The 22,733-nt window shown below is 37.4% G+C and overlaps 1 protein-coding gene across 1 annotated transcript in view; it reads left to right on the plus strand.

Annotated features, from left to right (window-relative positions):
• LOC125838556 (endoribonuclease Dicer homolog 3a) overlaps positions 1-21,480 on the plus strand; it is a 42,102-nt gene extending 20,622 nt beyond the window's left edge. The window contains exons 9-25 of the mRNA XM_049517603.1: positions 654-783; positions 2,123-2,228; positions 2,335-2,527; positions 2,646-2,806; positions 2,890-3,108; positions 4,545-4,804; positions 6,020-6,291; positions 6,391-6,911; positions 7,005-7,099; positions 14,692-14,924; positions 15,002-15,211; positions 15,750-16,226; positions 16,362-16,622; positions 16,809-17,135; positions 17,873-18,101; positions 20,780-20,891; positions 20,990-21,480. Of these exons, the coding sequence (XP_049373560.1) occupies positions 654-783; positions 2,123-2,228; positions 2,335-2,527; positions 2,646-2,806; positions 2,890-3,108; positions 4,545-4,804; positions 6,020-6,291; positions 6,391-6,911; positions 7,005-7,099; positions 14,692-14,924; positions 15,002-15,211; positions 15,750-16,226; positions 16,362-16,622; positions 16,809-17,135; positions 17,873-18,101; positions 20,780-20,891; positions 20,990-21,197 (4,014 nt within the window). The 3' untranslated portion in view covers positions 21,198-21,480. The remainder of the gene's footprint in view (positions 1-653; positions 784-2,122; positions 2,229-2,334; positions 2,528-2,645; positions 2,807-2,889; positions 3,109-4,544; positions 4,805-6,019; positions 6,292-6,390; positions 6,912-7,004; positions 7,100-14,691; positions 14,925-15,001; positions 15,212-15,749; positions 16,227-16,361; positions 16,623-16,808; positions 17,136-17,872; positions 18,102-20,779; positions 20,892-20,989) is intronic.
• The last annotated feature ends 1,253 nt before the right edge of the window (positions 21,481-22,733 follow it).

A 22,733-nucleotide genomic window follows, 5' to 3' on the forward strand; every position in this document is an offset into this window, starting at 1 on the left:
TTTGCGTGAAAAACACTTTATTCCTGTAAGTCTGTCGGGTATGGTTTCTTCAAAGAGTTAATTCATGGAATCCCAGCTCAAAATCTGCCTTTTCATTTACTAATTAAAAAAACAGAAGCTGGTGTTTTTTGATTTTTTCATCTCGACTTATATCAATGAGCATCCTTGTTTCTCTTACCATCATTTATCACTAATATCTTCTTCTGTCCAAAAGCAGAAGTGGAGTTCTCTTCATAGAAAGTTTAGGAAAACAATTGGACGCTTTATATTCCAAAGTAGCAAATCAAAAGTAAGTAATTAGGAAAGCCTAAAAGAGTTAAGTCTTCACCAAAACCATATGGAAGGTGTTCTTTTTCTCCGATTAATGTACTTGAAGTCTTTTTCACTGTTGCACGAATGTGCTTGCTTGGGCTCCATTCAATTGATGAACTCAGCATTTCTGTGTTTTGTGGCTACCTATGGAACATTTAATTGGTTCTAAGCTTGGGTCTATTCCGGACTATCAGAACTTATATTCTAAGCTGTGGGTATCTCTTCCAATTTCTATGTTTTCTTCAACAGTTCTGCATATCATGTCTGACACTCTTTTTAGATCTATCTAATATTATGTTGGAATTTCTTATTTCTGGCTGTTTCTCCCCCTCATAATATAGGCTGTTAAAATCTGCTTGGAAAATGTGCCTAATGACAAAGATGAAAATGAGATTCTAAGGACAAGTTCTCTACAACATAGATACTTTTTGGAGGAGGCATTGTCAATTGTCCAGGAATCAATGCCACAAGGTACCTGAGTTTGTTCTATGTATTGCTTATGCAGATATGTGACCATTGCTGACCTGTTTGTTGTTATCTTTATCAATTTTATTTTGATGTTTCATTTTTTGGGTTCTCCAATTGCAAATCTGCATATTTGATCATCCGGCTAGTGGATCTTGAGTTACCATTCTTTTTGGTGAAGGTTTGTTGCAGTGAGTGAGGGGTTGCCATACTTCTCGTCAAGAATCTTTTTCTTTTTATCTCAAGTGGTTTACTGAGGACATGCTCCTAGATTGGAGGGTATGGAGGTGGGGTATTGGGGTAGAAGGCTTGTAGGCAGTCGAGCATTGGCTGGTTTTCCTTACCAGTTGTATTATTACTATTCTTCTATTATCTCTGCAATTTTATTACCACTTGTTGTTTCCTTTGGCTTTGGTTTTATCGTAGTATTGTGTTGTCATTGTTCTTTTCTCTATTATTTTCAACATGGCTTATTTACTGCTGTATTTCCTTTTCAAACCTGCTTTGAATTGTTTTACTTGAGCTGTGGGTCTTTTGGAAACAATCTCTCTACCTTCACAAGGAAGGGATAAGGTCTGTATACACACCACCCTCCCCGAGCGCACTTGTGGGATTACACTTGGTATGTTGTTGTAGTTGTAGTGGGAGTATTCATTCAGTCCTTCTTGTTTCCTCAGTTTGCCTTGCATCTGTTACACATTACATTTTAGTATCAGGAGCTCATAAGGTTCTTCAATTGATTGTATGGTAATGTTCTCTTTTCTTTTTCGAATAGACCACCTATTACGAGGTCATTTCTTGCTCTCTCTATTATTATGCCATAATTTACATATTTCTTTCTATTTACACACAGATCTTTTATCCCTATATGCTACTTCTTTTCTCTATACTGTGGACATCATTGGATCAAGATCATTATGTTGTTTTCAGAAGTTTCTCCTATGTCAAACAATTTATCAAGCTAGTACAGCTATATATGCTATATTCATTCTCTTGATATCTATTTGTCCTTATTCGTTCCTGAAAAAAAGTAGTTAAAACTTAAACACATTACTGTTTAAGTATCATTGTGTTACAATTTATTCTGAGCAATGATAAAATTGTAACTTGGTCGGTTTCCTGTGATGTGTGATTTTCTGTTGATTGGTCATGCTTGTGTGGCGCAATCAGTGTGAACACTGCTAGAATGGCTTCTGGTCGGACTTTTTAATTCTTGTTTGTTATGCAGTAGATAGCATTTGAATTTTCCTGTCAATCCAGCTGAATTGACTTTTACTATAGTAACACAGTAAAAGTTCCAACTTTTGAGTTCTTTGCAAGTGTTGATTTATTCTCATTTCATCAGACTGTGAGAGTCTCTTCGATGTTGGATATGACTCGTCAGCAACTCTGTCAATGGGCCATATATCTTCAAAACTGCAAGTACTTCTTGAAATTTTTCAATTCCTTAGGTAATGAACTCGACATCTGATTCTATCACCAAACTTGTAACTGTCGTTAGATGCATCTTTTATGTAGCTCTTTGTACAAACTTGAGGTTCTGATTCATGGATGCAGGAAAGCCACACAAGTACGCTGTCTCATTTTTGTTGAAAGAATTATAACAGCTAAGGTAATTGAAAGAGTTATGAAGAAAATGACCCGGTTTTCACATTTCACAATAGCATATTTGACTGGAACAAACACATCTGTCGATGCTCTGACACCAAAAGTGCAAAAAGAAACCTTGGGATCTTTTCTCTCTGGAAAGGTAATTACATCTATACATAATACATTACATTATATTTGACATAAATACTTTCTTGCGAGTCCCTTTAACTAGCTTTGATCTTAATGTAATATTTCCCCCCATTCCCTTATCATCACAGGTCAATTTATTATTTGCCACTGATGTGGTTGAGGAGGGAATTGATGTGCCACACTGTTCCTCTGTAATACGATTTGATTTACCAAAGACAGTTCGTAGTTATGTCCAATCTAGGGGACGTGCTCGTCAGACTGAGTCTCAGTATATACTAATGCTTGAGAGGTGAAGCAACTTGCATATCTGACCTGATTTTGGCTTTCATATATCTATTTATTTCAAGTATATAACCTTCATAATGATTTCAGAGGAAACAAGAAGCAGAGGGAGCAGATGTTCGATATAATTAGGAGTGAATATTCTATGACAGATACAGCTATAAAGAGAGACCCTGATGATTCTGTGGTGAAACCTTGTCTAGTGAAGGAAACTAAAGCATATTATGTGGAGGCAACTGGAGCATCAGTGACTGCAGATTCTAGTGTCAGTGTCTTGACTAAATATTGTGAAATGCTCCCTGGAGATAAGTATGGATTCTCATGTCTTCAACTAAATATTGTGTTCACTGGTGCATCTTGTTTTATGTATACAAACCAAGTTATGGTTAACACTGGAATCCAGGATCCCCTATTAGATTAAAGTGAGTTTTGTTGTTGTTACCTGCTCAGAGCCGTTTGGAAATGAACGAATCGTTTTGGAAGGATATAGAAATTAATCCTAGAACAGATGGGATATGTGATGTGATTGTTTTGGTATTGAGTTCAAGCAGGATCTAGGCTGAAGCACTATTATCATCAATCACGGTCAACCTTCAGTTTCCTCATTCATTGTTTGCTTCAAAATTTTGTATGAGATAGCTGTTGGCTTCCAATGTCTGGCCCAGTTCCTTCTGTCTCACACATGAACCCTAGGATCAGTAAGTTATGCTTTGGCCTGTCATATGCAAAGTCCTATCAACTTAGCCAGTGAAGTGGTACATGGAGCATAGGAGGTTTGTGTATGGGGTTAGGTTGGATATGGTCTATTTACATCTCATATTGGACCATCGTCGGGTGATACTAGTGTTTTCATGTTCAAAAAGACTTCCCAGATTCAAGGGGTCATATACAACAATACAGCTTGTGCAAAAACCAAGTTTTCTGCTTATCATAATCTACGCTTCTTTAAGATGCATATTACAAATCTGAAAAGGAAAAAAAGAAACGAGAAAGTAACTTAAAGAAAATTATAACAGTAAATCAGTGGTTGTGTGATAATGGAAAAGGGAATTATGGGTTGTAGCTCCAGACTACTCACTACTGTGTACTAATGATGTACTACCACTAAAGTTTAACCACAATATTAATTTTGATCCTCATATTTGATGTACTCTATTATTTTATCAGATTTCTATGTCATGTTCCTATCATTTGGCAGTGTCAACATTTCCTATTTTAAGGGTCAAGGTGAATCATACACCTTTTAGTCATATCCATATACAAAACACAAACAAAAGTCTAGTACAGATTCACCTGTCTGTCTCCTCCTCTCTCTGCTGTACTGAATTTCGCCCCCTTACCACTTCAAACCTCAATTACTGGATCCTCTCCAAATAAATTTGTGGGTGTACATCATGTAGACACTTCTTCACCAACAAGGTGTTATATTTTCAGCCAATGGATTATGGATGTCATAGTTGCTCTCTGTATTAAGCATACAGCACAATTATGTTTCATATTTGCAAGGGGTAATTCGTGCTTTCAGTAAATGTTTGTTTCATGGGAGTCATCAGGTTTAATTGCTCCGTGCTGTGTGAAAATGTTTCTCTTGGCTTTAAGTTCTTCTCTTTACATTTAACAAATTTGATACTTCTTCACATGTCCCTTCTTTTCTCTCGTATTCCAGTTTAAGGGTATACATAAAATGAAAGGATGGTATCTTTATCTGTTTGTTGTCTAAATATGATAATTGTTTCGCTCGACAGGTTCTTCTCTCCAAAGCCATTGTTTCAGTACATTTTGTCTGGAGAGTTGTACCGGTGTAAGTTGACATTACCTCCAAATGCAGCTTTCCAAACGATTGTTGGTCCAGAATGCAGGAGTTCTCAACTATCAAGACAGCTTGTCTGCTTGGATGCATGTAAGAAGCTGCACCAGATTGGTGCTCTCAATGATCATCTTCTTCCTTTCAATGAAAAGCCTCCCCGAGGTGATTCTGATGTGCAGGACAGAAAATTAGGGGCAGGTAAACTAGAACAAGCTTTCCACTTCTGACCTCTGTCTTCTCTGCTTTTGAGTTCATCACATTACACTGTAGCAGCACTTAATGGGACTAGAGGCTATCTGAAATGCACTTGACAAGGTGCTTGTATTTATTCTTCCTTATCAAGTTGTTAAACATAAGTTGACAAATCTATTTCTTGTTGAAATGTGGGCGAACTTCGGCCAATCTTAGAACAACTTTTTTAGGGATGACAGCTCGTGGGTTCTTATAGTATTTGTAAAAAATGGAGATGCATTAATGACTTGATGATACGCACCTTTTATCGGTGTGAGAAACAATAGGCAGATATTTCTTCAATTGTAGGACAATGAGAGTGTTTGGATTGGCTCAAAAGCTGGTCAAGCAGCTTAAAAGCACTTTTTGGCTTGTTCAGTGTTTGGCAAACTCAAAAGGTTCTTTAAAGCCAGGTGTTTTTTTCATGACCCGTCCTCTAAACAAAGCCTTGACCGACACCCGATGCGTTACTTGACTGAGCAAACTGGCCTGACTGTTCTAACCTGTACCTTCATATCACATACCCCGCATGCATATAAAAATAAATAACTTCACTCTTTGTTAGAAATTCCAATTCAAACAATTCTTGAAATAATCCAAATAAAGATAGAAATATATAAATACTGGAATGTACTTAAAATAATCCCAAGTAACGTGATCAACCATAACCCAACTAAAAATACGTCTGTGAAGCTTCTACTGGAGTGCTAAGAGGAATGCACAGGACATAGATTTCCTAGCTAATCCCCAAAACAAATGCTGGATAAATGAATAATTGAATTAATGAGTGAAATTGTCTAACTGAAAGAGAAGCAACCCAACAGTCAAGGACAGAGCTCACCAAATCAACTTCGGGAATCAGCAACCTAGCTTGTAGTCTGCTCGTCTATGAAATCTGCATCTACATTCGCCCAGCAATCTTTCATGCCTTCTAGCAATTAAAATTCACATATCATTGGAGACTTCTATATGCATTCTCAGTGAAATTTATTTCTTTTTTATGAATAAGTAGGCAGTCATGGAAGAAATCAAGGAACAAGAAAGTAAGTTTTTACCCTTAAAGACTCTAAAAATTTAGACCACCGTTAAGCTGCACCTGCTGTCATGTCTGATAGATGCTCAATGTGGATTTTCAACTTATTGTGATTAAATAATTATTTTTTCTTATCAATAAATTTTTAGGAACAACAAAGTTGAAAGAATTACATGGGACAGCTTGTATTAGTGCATTATCTGGGTCATGGGGAAATGATCCTAATGGAGAAGTATATCAAGTGTATAAAATGAACTTCCCTTGCAACATCAAGGAAGTGAAATATTCCAGTTTTATCCTTTTGCTTCAATCAGAACTTGATTACGATGTGGGAAATGTGGAAGTGGAGCTTTTCTTAGTTTCCAAGTTTGTCGAATCCTCCGTGTCGCATTGTGGGAAAGTACATTTGGATTCCCAACAGGTTGGAACCTAGTCAAACTAATTATGAGCTTTTTATAATTCAATCATGTTAGCATTTGCATTTCGTATCTGATAAGCAGTATAACATTTTCATTGTCAGGTGGCAAAAGCAAAAATATTCCAAGAACTATTCTTTAATGGGCTGTTTGGTAAATTATTTATTAAATCATCGGGTGGAAGGAAATTTCTGCTTGATACAGAAAAATCTTTGTGGGAGCCATCGAACATGTACTTGCTTCTACCGCTGGATCCTTTAGATTCAAGTTGTGAACCCTACAGAGTTGATTGGGAAGCAATTGAATCTTCTGTTTCAGTTGTGGAATTTTTGAAAAAAAATGCGTGGTTAAGCAATGAGAAATCTGAAGCTAAACGGAAGAACTCCTTAGTTGATAGGACTGCATCATTTGTGGAAGATCTTGATCAAACAGATTTGATTCACTTTGCCAATATATCAATCTCAAGAAGCAATATTACGGACATGGTTGTTGTGGCCATTCATACTGGAAGAATTTATTCTGTTCTGGACGCTGTTGCCAATACTTCCGCAGAGAGCCCCTTCGAAGTAGATTCAGAAGCTACTGTAGCACCCTTCTCAACATTTGCTGACTACTTCCATAAAAAGTGGGATTTGTTTTTACGTAAATTACTGTTTCTTGTTTAATGTTTGAGAAGTCACGCATAATTTAAATTTATATTGTTTTGTCTGTTTAATAGGTACGGGATTGTTTTAGTGTATCCTGGACAGGCTTTGTTGCTACTGAAGCAAAGCCATAATGCATACAATCTTCTCGTGGATTTTAAAAAGGAAGGTTTGTCAAGTTATTGCCAATTCCTAGTCATTCCAAGTGTTCTCTATATGCCATCTCTTTTGAAAATTTATATCGTTTTTAGAAGTTTAAGACATACTAGCATATATTAAACTTAACAATTACAAACTTCTAGGTGGTTTTGTTGTTGTAAACAACAAAATGAACTAGAAAACAGAATTTTAGTTTTTTTTTCTTTTTTTTTAAAACAGAATTTTAGTATATTACCTTTAATATGCTACGAAGGTAAGGGGTAAGGTTGTGCACATCCTACCCCCTCCCCATACCCCACTTATGGGATAACACCGGGTATGTTGTTGTGCCATTTAAGTTTTTTATATGTCACAGTTTTTAGTTCTTAAAATATGTTCTCTATACATCCCCAATCATATTGGACTGATCCACATCTTTACCCCTAACTAGGTTCTAAACAAGTTTGAGATAGGTTAGAGAGTATTGAAATTGGCCGACAAAGTTGTTCTACATACGTCCAGTGAAAAAGCACGTGCACTGGTGTTTGTGTCAACTTTTTGGAACAAATGATATTGTTTGAGAAATGCGTATTGCCTTTAGGCATAAGTAGGCGTGTTCTCTAGATGAATCAGATTGTAGTTGTTGCATGTCCTGATGTGAGCATCATATGATGGTCTTTGGAGCACATTAAACTCCACACTCACACTTTTTTTTTTGAGAAGGTAACATTTACTTCTATATATCCACAGGTATACCACATCAAAGTGTAGTCCCCCTCCAAAAAGTTTTGCTTACATCTTTCCTAAGATCTCCTAGTTATAGCCAGTCAATAACATTAAATATATTTTAAGTATCTCCTATCACTACTTGCTTACACCAAAAATAGTAAACCCTAGGCAATATCTTTATCTTCTGGATATTGTTCTTATTTCCTTCAAAACATCTTTGATTCCTTTCCTTCCAAATTGTCCACCAAATGCAAGCTGGGACAGTCCTACATCTTTTCTCCTTTTTTCCTGCATGGCTGCATTGTAGGACTTCTATAATTCTCCCAGGCTTTGTCCACTTGATCTTCCTCTTGTGGATGAACATCTGCCACAATTGATCTGTCCATTTGTAGTGTAAAAAGAGAAGGTTAACTGTCTCCACCTGTTCTTCACATAGATAGCATCTAGAACATAGATTGGATTTTCTCTTGTTCAAGTTCTCATGTGTCAAGACTGCCTCCTTTTCCAAGAGCCATGTGAAGTAATTCACCTTGTAGGGAATTTCTGTTCTCCAGATCATCCTCCAGGGCCATCTTGCATGCTGCACCTCTGTAGACCTGAGTTCTCTGTATGTTGATTTTACAGTGAACTCTCCCCCTCTCTCCCCCTTCCATACTAGTCTATCTTACTCTCCTGTCAGATTGGTAGCCGTATGCATTGTGTCATGAAATTTTGATATGGTTGTCATTTCCCAATCATTTAGGTTCCTTCTCAGAAACAGGTTCCACCCTTGTCCTGTCCATAATTCTGCCACTGTTGCTTCTTGTGCTTGGTTCAGACTATGTAGTATAGGGAAAGCATGTTTGAGTGCCTCTTGTCCACACCAAATGTCATTCCAAAAGGCTACTTTTTCTTCATTGCCCACCTTGCAACTTCTTCTCTCCTTGACCAGTTGCCATAGGTTCCTGATAGACCTCCATACACTACAATTGTAAGGGTTGGTCACCACCTCTGTCATCCATTTATTCTCTATGCCATATTTTTCTATTATTACTACATTCCATAGAGATACTTCTGGTGAGACAAATTTCCACAGCCATTTCATCATCAAACTCTTGTTGTTTTTTTTTTTTGAGAATGGTAAAGTTGTATTCATCAGCAATGAGGGTATGCTGGCAACCAAACAAAAAATTCCAAGGCAAAGTAGTCATGATTACAAAGAGCCTAGGAAATCTAGTAACTGATCTACTTCATATATAGCCTCTTCTTTACACCAAAAATATAGAGTATTAATGCAGTTTTCTTTTACTTTCTGCATTGGGTTAGTAATATTCTTAAAACACCTATTGTTTCTTTCCTTCCAAATTGACCACCATATGCAAGATGGAACTAGATTCCACTTTTCTATGTTTTACTCCCCCCTCTTTTCATCCAACAGCTTAGTAGGTCTGCAGTATGCTCAGGCACCACCCAAGGATCTTGGATAAGGCTTTGAAACTTAAACCATAAGTGGGCAGTCACTCTACAGTGAAGGAACAAATGGTTGTTTGTTTCCTCCTTTTCATGGCAGAAGAAGCACATAGAAACAATCTGAAATCCTCTTTTTTTCAGTCTCTCCCGAGTTAGGCATGCTCTTCTGCACACCGACCATGTGAAACACTTTATCTTGGTTGGAGTGCTGGACTTCCAGATTTATTTTCAAGGTCCAAAAATCCCCTCGGATGTGTTGCCAGGTCTCTTTGGTACATTCTTCCAACAGAAAATTCCCCATCCCTATCATGTTTCCATTTGATTGCATCAGGATTAGTGTTGAGTCCCGGAAAATCTTCCAACCTTTGCAGTAAGTTGGCCACTCCATCCACCTCCCAGTCATTTAAGAGCCTTCTAAACTTTATATTCCTCCCTTGCCGAGACCACATCTCAACAATAGATGCTCCAGGGTTGTTTCAAAAAGAGTACAAATCTGGAAAGTTCTCCATGAGGGAGTTCTGTCCTATCCACTTGTCTTTCCATAGAAGGATCCTAGTCCCCTCAACCACCTTGTAGCTCCTAGCTAGTTTTGGCCACATTTTTTTAGACCTCTGAACTGAGGCCACATAGGTGTTGGTCACAATGTTGGAGGTCCATGAATTTGTTTGTCCATACTTGCTAACGATAACATCCTTCCACAGAGCCTGCCCCTCTTTTCAAAACCTCCATAGCCATTTTGACAGTAAACACCTATTTTGCAGACCTAGATTCTTAATGCCAAGACCACCCGATTTCTTGATTAGTTGAGCAGTTTGCCATTTGACCAAGTGAGTTCCCTTTCCTTCCTTGTTGCCCAACCAAAGAAAATCTCTCCTTAGTTTATCTAATCTGTCTTCCACTTTAGTAGGTAAGGGGAAGAGAGACATAACATAAGTAGGGAGAGCATCCAAGACAAAATTGATCATTGTTATTCTTCCTCCCAGAAATAGGTATTGTGTCTTCCAGGAGGCTAACTTTTTCTCAAATCTTCTCCACAATTCCATCCCATATTTCTAATTCTTTGTGGTTGTTACCCAGTGGCATCCCCAGATATCTAGTTGGGAGATCTTCTATCTTACAACTCAAAATATTGCTAAACACCGGATGTTAGCTACTTCCTTGACTTGAAACATGCTGCTTTTTCTCCAATTCACAAAAATCCCTGACACTGCCTCAAGGATTACTAATATTATTCTGATGAAACACACCTGCTCAACCTTGGCCTCACAAAAGATCACAGTAATTGGCAAATTTATAGATCTTCTCAGCTTGGTTGCCCACTTTGAACCCTTTTAACCATTTCTTTTAAGTGGCCACCCTTATCATGCTATTAAGTCCTTCCATAGCTAGAATAAAGAGGAAAGAAGAAAGAGGATCATCCTGCCTCAACCCCTTTTCCGAGGGAAAAAAAAACAGCAGGTTCTCCATTAATCAATATAGAGAACCTGACAGTTTTAGTGCAAAATCCTATCCACTTCAGCCATTTCTCTCCAAACCCCATTTGTCTCAAAATGTTAATAAGGAAATCCCAGTTCACATGATCATAGGCCTTTTCAATATCAAGCTTACACATGATTCTTGGGGTTTCACCTTTAATCCTTGAATCTACACATTCACTAGCTATTAGAGCTGCATGTTGGGTTTTATTTGCCCTGATTTTTTATCATAAATAAGTTTTCCTTTTAAGAAAAGGTTTTAATATTTTACTAGTCCTTTTCTTGTAGGAAAGGTTTTAGGACTCTATAAATATAGGTTTGTTCCTTCTAACTTAATCAACATTCACAATGTAGTCCTAGGGTTTTGAGAGTTGCGGTTATAGGGGAGAATTTGTGAACCTCCTTGTATTCCGAGTGAATTGGTTGAGGTTATTTCTCTCTATATTTTGTACTCTCATATTTATAGTGGATTGCTCATCTCCTCTGTGGACGTAGGTCGATTGACCGAACCACGTTAAATTTTTGTGTCTTTTGGTGTGTTTTCTCATGTGTCTTCTTACTCATGGTCTTTCGAGGTTCGCTTTGTTAGCTTCCGCATTACACCTGCTTATTTCGGTCCTAACACTGCATCTAGGATCTATTTGCCCTGTATGAAGGCCAATTGATGTTTGTTGACTAGCTTGCTGATTACTTTTTTCACTCTTTCTGCCAGAAGCTTGGCAAATTTTTTATAAGCTCCACCAATAAGACTTATTGGTCTAAAGTCTCTAAGTTCAGTTGCCATGGCTTCTTTGGAATAAGGTCCACATAGGTGGCATTGAGGCTCCTCTCAAACTCGTGTCTCTCATGAAATTGGTTTACTGCATTCATAAAAGCAAACTTAAGCACCTCCTAGAAACTCTAATAAAAGCACATGGGGAAGCCATCAGGGCCAAGAGCCTTGTCACTGGCACATGACTTGATGCACTTCTAAACTACAGCCTCCTCAAAGTAAGTTTGCAACCAATCTCTTTCTTCCTCACTAATAGTTTCCAAGCCTTGCAACTTAAACTCCGTCTCCACGGTTCAGTCTCTGTGTACAACTTTTTATCATGATTTCTCCTTTAATCTCTTCTAGATCTGAGATAGAGTTTCCTTCCACTACCAAAGTGTCAATAGAATTAAACCTTTTGTGAGCTGTCGCAACCCAATGGAAATTTTTTGTTTATTCACCTTTTTTAAGCCATTGTATTCTAGATCTTTCTCTCCAAGCTATTTCCTCTTGTTTAGTAACCTCCTCAAATTCCATAGCTACATGAACCTTTTGGAGTAGTTCATCCTCTGAGAGTAATCTCAGCTCAGCTCTTGAGTCTTTTCCATCTCTGCTAACTGGTGAAAGATTTCCTCCTCCTTATGTTTCCAATCATTTCTATGTGTCAGTCTCCATTCTTTCAATTTTTGTTTCAGTATCCTTAGTTTAGTAGCTAAGATGTAAGAATCTGTGCCATTTATATTGAAAGAAAACCACCATTCCTTAACCTTGTCAGCAAAACCATCCACCCTCAGCCACCATTGTTCAAATTTGAAATATGACTTGTTCGAATTCAATTCCCCACAATCAAGCATGATGGGGTTATGATCAGAACCTATTCTGGGCAACAAGTTCTGTTTGATTTGAGTGAAGGACTCATCCCATTGAGATGAATACAAAAACCTATCAGTTCTGGAAGCTGAGCTATGGCCATCTCCTCTTCTCGAAGTGAAAGAATCCCCCAGAAGAAGGGGATCCATGAATTCCATCGCATTTATCCATTCCGTGAACTCCTGCATGTCCCCTGTTATTCTGTGCCCCTCTGATCTTTCATTTGGGTACCTTGTGACATTGTAGTCACCACAAGATACCCACGGGTCACTACATACCTCCTTGATGTTGCTCAACTCTTGCCACAACTCTCTTCTAGTCACAGTATCACAGGAAGCATACACTGCACTGCACAACTCTCTTCTAATCATCATCAAACTCTTGTTTTGGGTACTCAACTCTCTGATATTGAGTCCACCCCCGCTCTTACTTACAGCAGTTCCTCCCGTTTGACCAAATGGTACGTTCTCTTATCTTCGCTTCCTTGCCATAAAAAGTTCCTCCTAATTGCATCCAACTCTTGGTCGCCTTGGCTTGTATATGGAATAATGACATCATGTACGAGGGAAGGGCATCCAGGACACTATTAACTAGAGTTAGTCTGCCACCTGAAGATAAATATTGACACTTCCAGTTTGCTAGCTTCCTTTCACATTCAATTACTCCACTCCATATTTCTGTTGACTTGCTTTTAGCCCCCAAAGGCATTCCCAAGTGGGTTGTTGGTAATTCACCCACTTTCCCTCTAGTTTGTTGTCTAAAGTCTTTAATACTTATCATTGTGTTGACTTGATAGATGAACCTCTTGCTCTAGTTTATGTGCAGACCTGAAATAGCCTCGAAAATTTTGAAGATGACCCTCAAAATCAGCATCTGCTCCTCTACTGCATCACAAAATACTAGAGCGTCATCTGCATACGGTAGATGAGTAATCTCTTGGTTGTTACTTGTATTATTCCCCACTTGGAAACCTCTGATCCAGCCCTTGACTTTTGCAGTCTGAAATAGGTTGCTCAGCCCTTCCATGGCCAAGATAAAGAGAAAAGGGAATAAAGGGTCCCCTTGTCTCAGACCTCTGTATGATGAGAAGAAGCCACATGGGCTTCTGTTGATCAGAATAGAGAATTTCACTGAGCTTATGCACTGTCTAATCCACTTTAGCCATTTTGGTCCAAATCGTATCCTTTTCAACATATTCATCAGGAAGTTTCAATTCAAATGATCATATGCCTTCTGGATATCCAGTTTACATAAGATCCCTGATTGTTTATCTCTCTCCCTGGAGTCAACACATTCATTGGCTATCAATACTGCATCTATGATCTGCCTATTCTTGATAAAAGCCATTTGTTGTCTGTCCACTAGCTTATGTATCACTTTCTCAGTCTGTCAGCCAATAGTTTTGCAATTATCTTGTACACTCCTATTACTAGACTAATTGGTCTGAAGTCATTTAGTTCCACAACCCCTGTCTTCTTGGGTATCAAGGCCACAAAAGTAGTTTATACTCTTCTCAATTACCTTATAGAAATTTTGAACTACTGCCACCACTTCATTTTTGATGACTCCCAACACTGGCAAAAGAAAGCCATGGAGAAGCCATCTGGGCCAGGGGCCTTGTCCCCAGCACACGCTTTGATGCTTTCCAGGATTTCATGTGCTTCAAAAGGGGCCATCAGTTGGTTATTGTCATTTTCATCAATCATAGGATACTCTCTCATTTCTAAGTCTGGTCTCCTGTCCTCATTTTCAACATATAACTTCTCATAGTACTCTATGATCTCCTTTTGTATCTCAGCAGGCTCTGTCACTAGCTCCTCCCAGACTTTAATCTTATCAACAGTGTTGACTGTTGACTCTTCTGTGTGCATTTGCTGTTTTGTGGAAGAAGCTTGCAAATAGGCTAATTGAATTCAGCAACTGCAAAAAGACATTATCATGCATCCTTCATAATCTCTTTCTATATATTAGATATTACTATTCTTTTGCCGTTGTCACTAAAGCTTTAATCATTTAAATAAATTAGGTCTTGTAGTATATCCAACTGAATTTACTTTAGGCAGTTGTGGACTTTCTGCTGAAAAGTCTTGTGTGATTAGTAATTTGTAAACATCTGCTACAGAACTTCTTGTTAAAACATCTCTACAATCATACATTTTACATTTTTAATTGGGAGTAAAAGTTCACCACTTGAAGATAACCTTTCAAGCTCAACTTGCTAAAGTTCTACCTGAGTTCTCTAGAAAGAATTGATCTACATTGAACTTGTCACTGCTAGCTACCTAGTGAGTGCACTGGGCTAAATGTTTCGGATTACATGAATCTGATATTCGGAGATTATTTAAGCAGGCATTTCATGTGGACCGAAATCAAAAGATAGTACAATGGTGGTTCAAAAGCCACTGAATAATGTTCACATGCCACCAGAACTTCTGGTCTGTTTTGACATTCGGTTAGACATCTTGAAATCCTTCTACTTGCTACCATCATTAATGCACCGCCTGGAGTCCCTGATGTTGGCTAGCCAGTTGAGGAAAGAGATATCAAGCCATTCAGGCGACTTACATATATCAAGCTCATTGGTTCGTCCTATCATTTGCTCAGCTAATTAGATGACTTACATTTGGCATTTTTCTAACTAAATGTCTTTCACGGTCAGATTCTGGAAGCTCTTACAACTCTCAGATGCAATGAGAGTTTCTCCATGGAACGTCTGGAGTTGCTTGGAGATTCAGTTCTGAAGTATGCTGTTAGTTGTCACCTCTTCCTTAAGTATCCCAAGAAGCATGAAGGGCAGCTAACTAATGAACGTTCACAGGCTATTAGTAACTCAGCCCTCCATAAATTGGGAACTAATCAACATTTGCAGGTATGTAAAGCTTTGCCTCCGTACTTCAGGAAAAAGAACTACTTGAAGACAATTTCTTAAATCCAGTCAAGAATGTAAATATATAATATCTTAACTAGTTCATTTTTTAACTTTATTCTTGAGGTAAAAATGAAACTAGGTGTCATATATTTCCTTCTCCAGCTAAAATGGTCACTGATGTATGGTATGAGTATAAGATATTGACGACACTATTGCAGGTAGTGCAAACAAACTTACTGAAAATCAGGCTTGTTTGAGATGGGTTCTTCTTTTTGGTGTGTGTGTGTGGGGCGAGGAGTATAACTTATTTTGTTTGGTTCAGTTTGTCCAAATTCAATGTGGATGGTTGGCAACATTTCATTCTTTCAGTCGTGGATAGTCTTCAACGGCAACATTTATTTTGCTTGTGCTAGTGGAATCCTTCTTGTTTTGTTGATGATTCTTCAAAGAAACGTGGATGTTGTATCCTTTCCACTTGACTGAAGCTTACCTTTTACACTCGTCTGCTTTTAATCATGCTTTACCTGTCTAATTACAGGGTTATATACGGGATGGTGCATTTGATCCACGCCGATGGACTGCTCCTGGGCAGCTTTCCCTGCGGCTTTGTCCTTGTGAGCACGGGGTTGAAACTTCACAAGTGCCTTTGGACAAGAAGTTTCTGACTGAAGATCCCAAAGAAGTAGTTGGGAAGCACTGTGATAGAGGACACAGATGGATGGGTTCAAAAACAATATCTGACTGTGTTGAAGCGCTAATAGGTGCATATTACGTTGGTGGTGGGTTTGTTGCTGCCCTCAAATTGATGAAATGGCTTGGTGTTAAAGCTGAGCTAGAACCTTCATTAGTAGAGGATGCGATCAATACTGCATCTCTTTATTCTTATACCCCTAAAGCTAAAGATATTGAAGACCTTGAGTTGAAACTTGGCTATAGATTTTCTATTAAGGGACTGCTTCTAGAAGCTATAACACATGCTACTGTGCAAGAGCTGGACGCTGGGTACAGTTATCAGGTTAGTTGAAGAGTAATCCCTAATTTTGATATAATTATCAAGTAATACTGATTATACATCATATTAAACATGTTTCTCTTAAGAAATTACATTGTTGTCAGCTTACATTTTTTCTTTTTGTCAAATCTGTGACAGAGGCTTGAATTTCTTGGCGACTCAGTACTGGACATTCTCGTTACCTGGTACCTTTACCAGAAGCATAAAGATATTGATCCTGGGGAACTAACAGATCTGCGTTCTGCTTCTGTCAATAATGATAATTTCGCTTATGCTGCTGTGAGAAGGAATCTTCATGTCCACCTTCAACATCATTCTGGATATCTTGAAAGTGAAATATCATTGTTTGTGAAGTCAGTCTCTAATTCTTGTTCACTCCAAGGAAACAAAGCCCCAAAGGTTCTTTTATTGTTGCTCCACTGACATGTCACTGTTACCATATGTTATTGATCTCAATGCCAACTGTAGACTTGGAATGTGTCCCTAGGATACAACATTGTTGAACATATGCCACATTAATCCACTATTATCTGTCACATGCTTAGAGCAGGCTGTTTGTATTCATGGGATATTAATTTGTCATAGGTACTTGGAGACTTGGTGGAGAGTATTGCTGGTGCAGTACTTATTGATACCAAACTTGACCTGGATGAAGTTTGGAAGATCTTCAAGCCACTATTGTCTCCCATCGTGACTCCTGATAAGCTTGAACTACCTCCGTTGCGTGAGCTCATAGAATTATGTGACTCACTTGGCTACTTCTGGAAAGAACATTGCGTGGTGAAGGGGGATACCGTGAATGCTGAGCTTAGGTTACAGCTGAAAGATGATCTGCTGGTCGCTGAGGGATCTGGACAAACTAGAAAAAATGCAAAGGCGCAAGCAGCTCTGAAGTTACTGAAGAACTTAGAGGTATGTCATAGCCAGGAAGATGATTCTCATCCTATGTATGGTACTTTTTTCTGACATTAATGGGCCATAATTCGTGTGATAGGAACATCCTTAGAAAGATGAGAAGAAAGAAAATCATGATAGGCGTTTTGGTACTTTTGTTCGTGAAAGTTACCATTGCAACTACTGGTGTTGTAATGTTAAACTTTCTTGTCAGCAGGCCATTCTCTCTTTTTTTTAATCATTTGTTTCTGAAATTGATTTTTCTTTTCTGGGTTCAAGTGGAGACTAATGAGTTGGTTGCCTTCCAAGTCATCTGATGTCTATCGAAGTACTATAGCTAGAAAAAGAATGCGGAAATAACTAGGTGTTTAAATTATTATTTTTTAATCAAAATTAGCTTATGAAGGAAGTTATTCTTTGCAGTTTTTCCTAATTTGGAAAGAGAATTTTCTGTGTTTAATGGATTCCCTTGAGTTGCTAACAATTTTTGTTGATAATAATTTATGTGCTTGCATGCATTATATATTGCTGAAAGATCAGTGACTAACTCACCATAGATCTGTATTACATGGTGTGATCTTGCTTGATAACACTACTTTATTCTCTGTTATGACCATTACAATTAATGTTGAACTAGATTTTAGAAGTTCCCATCTAGAATTGACTGGGTGAATTCTTTTTCAATTATGTATTGCCGGTTATCCAAGCTTTCAATTGAGTTATTTCTCACATTGACCCTCATTTTCTAACAACAGAAAAAAGGAATTTCATCCAAGAAGAAAAAAGAAGAGGCCAGCTTTGTTGATGTGCCACAATCTTTAGACTTTGATGGTGACATCTGCATCCAAGCAAATACTTCGTGTCCTGATATGGCTTCACGCAAAAAGCGAAAGAAAGTATATTTGAATTTAAAGCCAGATGAAGCTCAACCTGTTCCCAGTGACTGCTCCACCAGTGCTAGTTATACAAATAAGGACATCCAAGGTATGTGCTCGAAGTTACTGTAGCAAAACGAAAATTCTTATTTCTTCTATGACAATTGGGGGAGCCATTTTTTCTAAAGATGTATTATTTATATATATAAATCGCATGTATTGATAAATTTGGAAATGATTTTTTGGGTGGAAAATTTAGTAACTTTTTACCTCATTTAATGGGTGGGTTGCTGTAATAATTGAGAAATGGAATAGTAGTTAATTAATTGTAGCATCCTTTCTTAAGTGACTACCTATTTTGTTGTCTCATTTATATCCTAGCGATTATCATGAACCCACATTAGTATTCTTATATTTACCTATTTTATTCCCCTTTCACTATTTTAATTCTCTCATTATTGATTATTCTAAGTCTCCCAAATGGTCAGACCTTTTGCATTTTGTAAAATATATTATTATGTCATTATAAAAAGATCAAAATAAAATAAAATTGGTGTCTTCTTAAATGTCAAGCACTGCAACCAATCAATATTGTTTTAATATCATTATATCAACTTATCAAATTCAGCGCAACACTATTTCAATCTCATTAGATGAACTTTTTAAGTTTTTGAGTCAGGTTTTATTATTTTAACTTTATATGTAATTGAGGAGAAGGGGCCAAACACTTTTGGAAAGGGCTATATGTAATTAAGTAAAATATTTTTAGAATGGCGAAGTACATATTATTCTGTAGTTACACTTATTATCTTGTTTGAGAGCGGAATAAACTACCATTCTAATATGGTGGCAAGATGATACTTCACAAACAACAATCAGTATCCTTGAAAAAGTCCATCAGATTTGAAATCAAGTACTCCCTCCGCTTCAATTTGTTTGTCTGGTTTTGACTTGACAACAACTTTTGAATCGTGTGGTTTTAAACTATAGATACATAGAATGTACCAAAATGTGTTTTAATCTTGTGATCTTAAACATATCATGTGGAAAGTTGAAATTAGACACATTCTTCTTGAAACAAACTAAAAAGGAAGTAAGACAAACAAATTGAGATGGAGGGAGTATGATGCATTGTATTGACGTTGACGCCTAATAGTCGCAGCTCTGCCCTGTATATATAGGTGTTGTGTTCAAATCCTACCCAAGGTCGTCCCCTCTTGTTCTTACACCTTCCACTATTCAGACAATATACCCTCCCAAAAAAAGTGATATGACATAATTTTAGCAAAGGAAACCTTTTTTGATTGCATAGTAGTAGAGAGTGATCATATTTTCTAGTCACAACTGAATATATATCAAGTGTTGAGGATTTATAGCTTTGTCAATAAAAATCAAGCGATAATTCCTATAGTTCTATTACAATTTGCTACATTTCTGTTTAGATCATTATATGCTGAGAAGTGACTTCCTCTGAATATGCTAAAGTTTCTATTTATGCATTTCTTTTATTTACAAGGTAATAAGACTTATTGATTGAAGAGAGAATTTCCTGCCTAAAGGATCCATACAGAAGTATAGAATATACGTATCCTATTTTTTGCAGAAGGTTGACAAACATCTGCATTAACTAGACTGCCACAAGTGCTTCAAACCATTTGCTAATACCTTTTTCCTGAGATTTCAATCTCCCTTTGATGCTGTCTCTCCCCTCAATACCCTCACTCGTCTCCCTTGCTGTTCTTCATTTTGCATGGATATCAAAAGGTTAGCTCATTAGTCATGGGTCAATTTCTGCTTCCCAGGATCATTTTTACCTCTTATTTCTATACTTGCCTTGGTCCTTCCATTCCCAGTTTCCTCATCATTTTCTCGAAATATTTCACCTTACGAATACTTTGCTCCCTCTTACCTCTCAAATCAGTCTTCTTCGTCAGATTTGTCCAATGAGAGTCCCTTCCCAAAGTATCACAATCTGAGGCACATGGTATAGGTACCAATGCCCATTTGCTCCTCTGAGCAGCAGAATCGTGAAGCAATAGTGCTCAAAGTCTTTCCCTTAAGCCTCTCCAGAGCTTCCTGTTTTTCAGCTATCTATCAACTTCTTTCTGTGACAATGTGAAAAGCCCCAGCATCCACCTGTCTTCTTGGTGAATCTTGCACCTGTCTCCTTGTGAATCCAGCAAAAACTTGGATTGAAACTTTTGTCGAGGCAGTTTCCAGAATCTTATAATTCCCTTGTGTAAAAATAATGGTTATCTATCTTAGAGATTTAAATTTTTAATGTAACCATGCATTACTTTATTATGGTTGTTTGTTTTCCTTCTTTTCTTTGTTTTATGTCACTCTTTCGGTAAAATAATCAGTCCCTCGCCAGTGAAGTGTTGCATAATGAGGGAAAATAAGTCCTTGAAGTTGAAAGTTCGAAGTAATTGGAATACCTAGTTCGATAAGTTTCACCAACACATAATGGGGCTTCTGAGTCTCTTAACCTTGAATATCCACACTGCTTCACCTTAATTCCATTTCCTAGAAAAGGAAAGTGTGGTTCAGAATGACCTGAGTTTCTGCTCCTGAATCTTACTCCTTTTTAACAATGTACATAGTTCTCTGAACATGAAAACTCATAAATATGTTTTTAAGCCATTGTAACCATTCCCCGCCTTTTGATTTGACAGAATATATGCCAAAGTTAGATAATTAAAGAAAAGTTAGTTTTCAGAAGGTCTGCTGATGTGCATCACCTGAAACACTTTTGGATCTAATGGTCTTCTCTCTTTTACTTGGCAGTAATTGGGCCAATCAACATGAAAAGGGGTGGACCTCGCATATCACTCTTTGAACTATGCAAGAAACTGCAGTGGCCAATGCCTAGTTTTGAATCAATAGAGCGTACATCCAAGTAAGTAAAACCAGTTTATGTGCTAACCAGTTCTTTCCTTCTAGTTTTTATCAAACTGTTTCTTAGATTGTTGCTTATTGAGTGTAAATTCTGGCCAGATCACTTATTGAATGTGGTGAAGGCTCTGATAAAAGGAAGGTTTACAACACTTTTGCATCTCAAATCTCGCTGACAATACCTGACTATGGTTTGATAGAGCTTACCGGGGATGAAAGAGCTGATAAGAAAAGTTCACTTGATTCAGCGGCACTTCACATGTTATATGAGCTAGAACGACAGGGAAAAATAGCCATTGGAAATCAATGAATTGTCGTGAGTGTAAATTCTTACAATCTTGCTCTAAGGCGTAAAATTTTTAGCATTTTAGGTCTCTTCGGTAAGGGAATCCAGAAATTGCAGTGTATATTTGCATTGAAAAGTAGTAACAAACTTAATAGTTGCGTATCAGGCGGGCATGGTTTCTGTTCCAGCCATTATTGGAAATCCAATTGAAAATAGGGATGAACTTTTTGAAGTGTATAACGGGGATCGTTCTTATGTCCCCTATTTAAACCTTGATTTAACTTATCTATTGGGACTTCATTGTTCATGTGCTACACTTATGTTACAAGTGAAACTTCAGGATCGTGTCCTAGAGTTCAAAACCTGTACCTAGTGAACTCTAGGACAGTGTTTGAAGTTCAATTCTTACATCGTCTGAAGTTGGATTCCTGCAGTTCTACATTTTACTTTGTTGCCACTTTTTAAGTTGCTTCATACGCTACTCAAGCTTGGCCTCAGGAAACACTTCCAACTTTGAGTATGTATATCTAGACACCTCAACTCGTCTTAACCGAGTCATATAAACACTCCAACTAGTAAAATGATTATCTAGGCACCTCTAAAATGTATGTGTCATGCATCAATGTCGGATGTCCATGAAACATAATAGGAACAAGTTTGAGTGTTTAGTTGTCAGTTGAGATCAAAGGTAAATATTTAAGGAAAAATTACTAGGTGCTTTAAATTAATATTCATTACATTTAAACTTATAATTATTTTAGTATCATCTATAGCGATACGTTACAATACTTTTATTTAATAGGGAAAATATACATGCTATTTTATTTTTTTTAAAACACTTTCCAATTTGGGGGAAAAGAGCCGCGCATCATCTCCTACACTCTTTCTACATTTTAAGGGTTTTTTTGGCTTAATCCTTCTACTGTCATTTGAGTCGGACGTCAAAATGGACACTTTTTGAATTCTGAACATCAAAAGGGACCCTTTCTAAAAATACACACCAAAACAGATAGAGGCGAACTACATCTTCCATCTTTTAACGTCGTAGTCTCCGTTAACTCCAAATTCACCCAAATAAATATTACACAAATCTTAAAGGTACGAGCGAACTGCAATTCTTATTGTTAACTCTCACTTGGATATATATCTCTTTCTCCCTCACATGAAGCTATATCTCTTTCTTCAACAATTTATTCACTCTACATTTTCTCATTCATCTTCTACTTTTTTATACTTTATATTTTTTTATTTTTGAAATTTGATAGCAATGTCTCAACATTCCAAGAAAGTATATATATTCAATTGAACCAGATGTTTGTAAACTCACAGAGTTTGGTAAAATGAAAGCATCGAGGACTTCAAGAAATCCCGATCATAAGTTTTGGAGTTGTGCGTGTCCAAAGGTAAAAAAAAAAATTAAGTTGTTCACGTAAAAGTATTTCGATATTCACTTGATTTCTTGTTTGTTATTACAGGAAAATGATGGGTGCAATTATTTTCGGTGGGCAGAAAACACGCTCACAAACGAAACTAACATCATTCTTTCACGGATGGGGAGAC

Source organism: Solanum verrucosum, unplaced genomic scaffold (genome assembly GCF_900185275.1).
Source record: "Solanum verrucosum unplaced genomic scaffold, falcon-dt-bn FXZP01000182.1, whole genome shotgun sequence".
Lineage (NCBI taxonomy): Eukaryota > Viridiplantae > Streptophyta > Magnoliopsida > Solanales > Solanaceae > Solanum > Solanum verrucosum.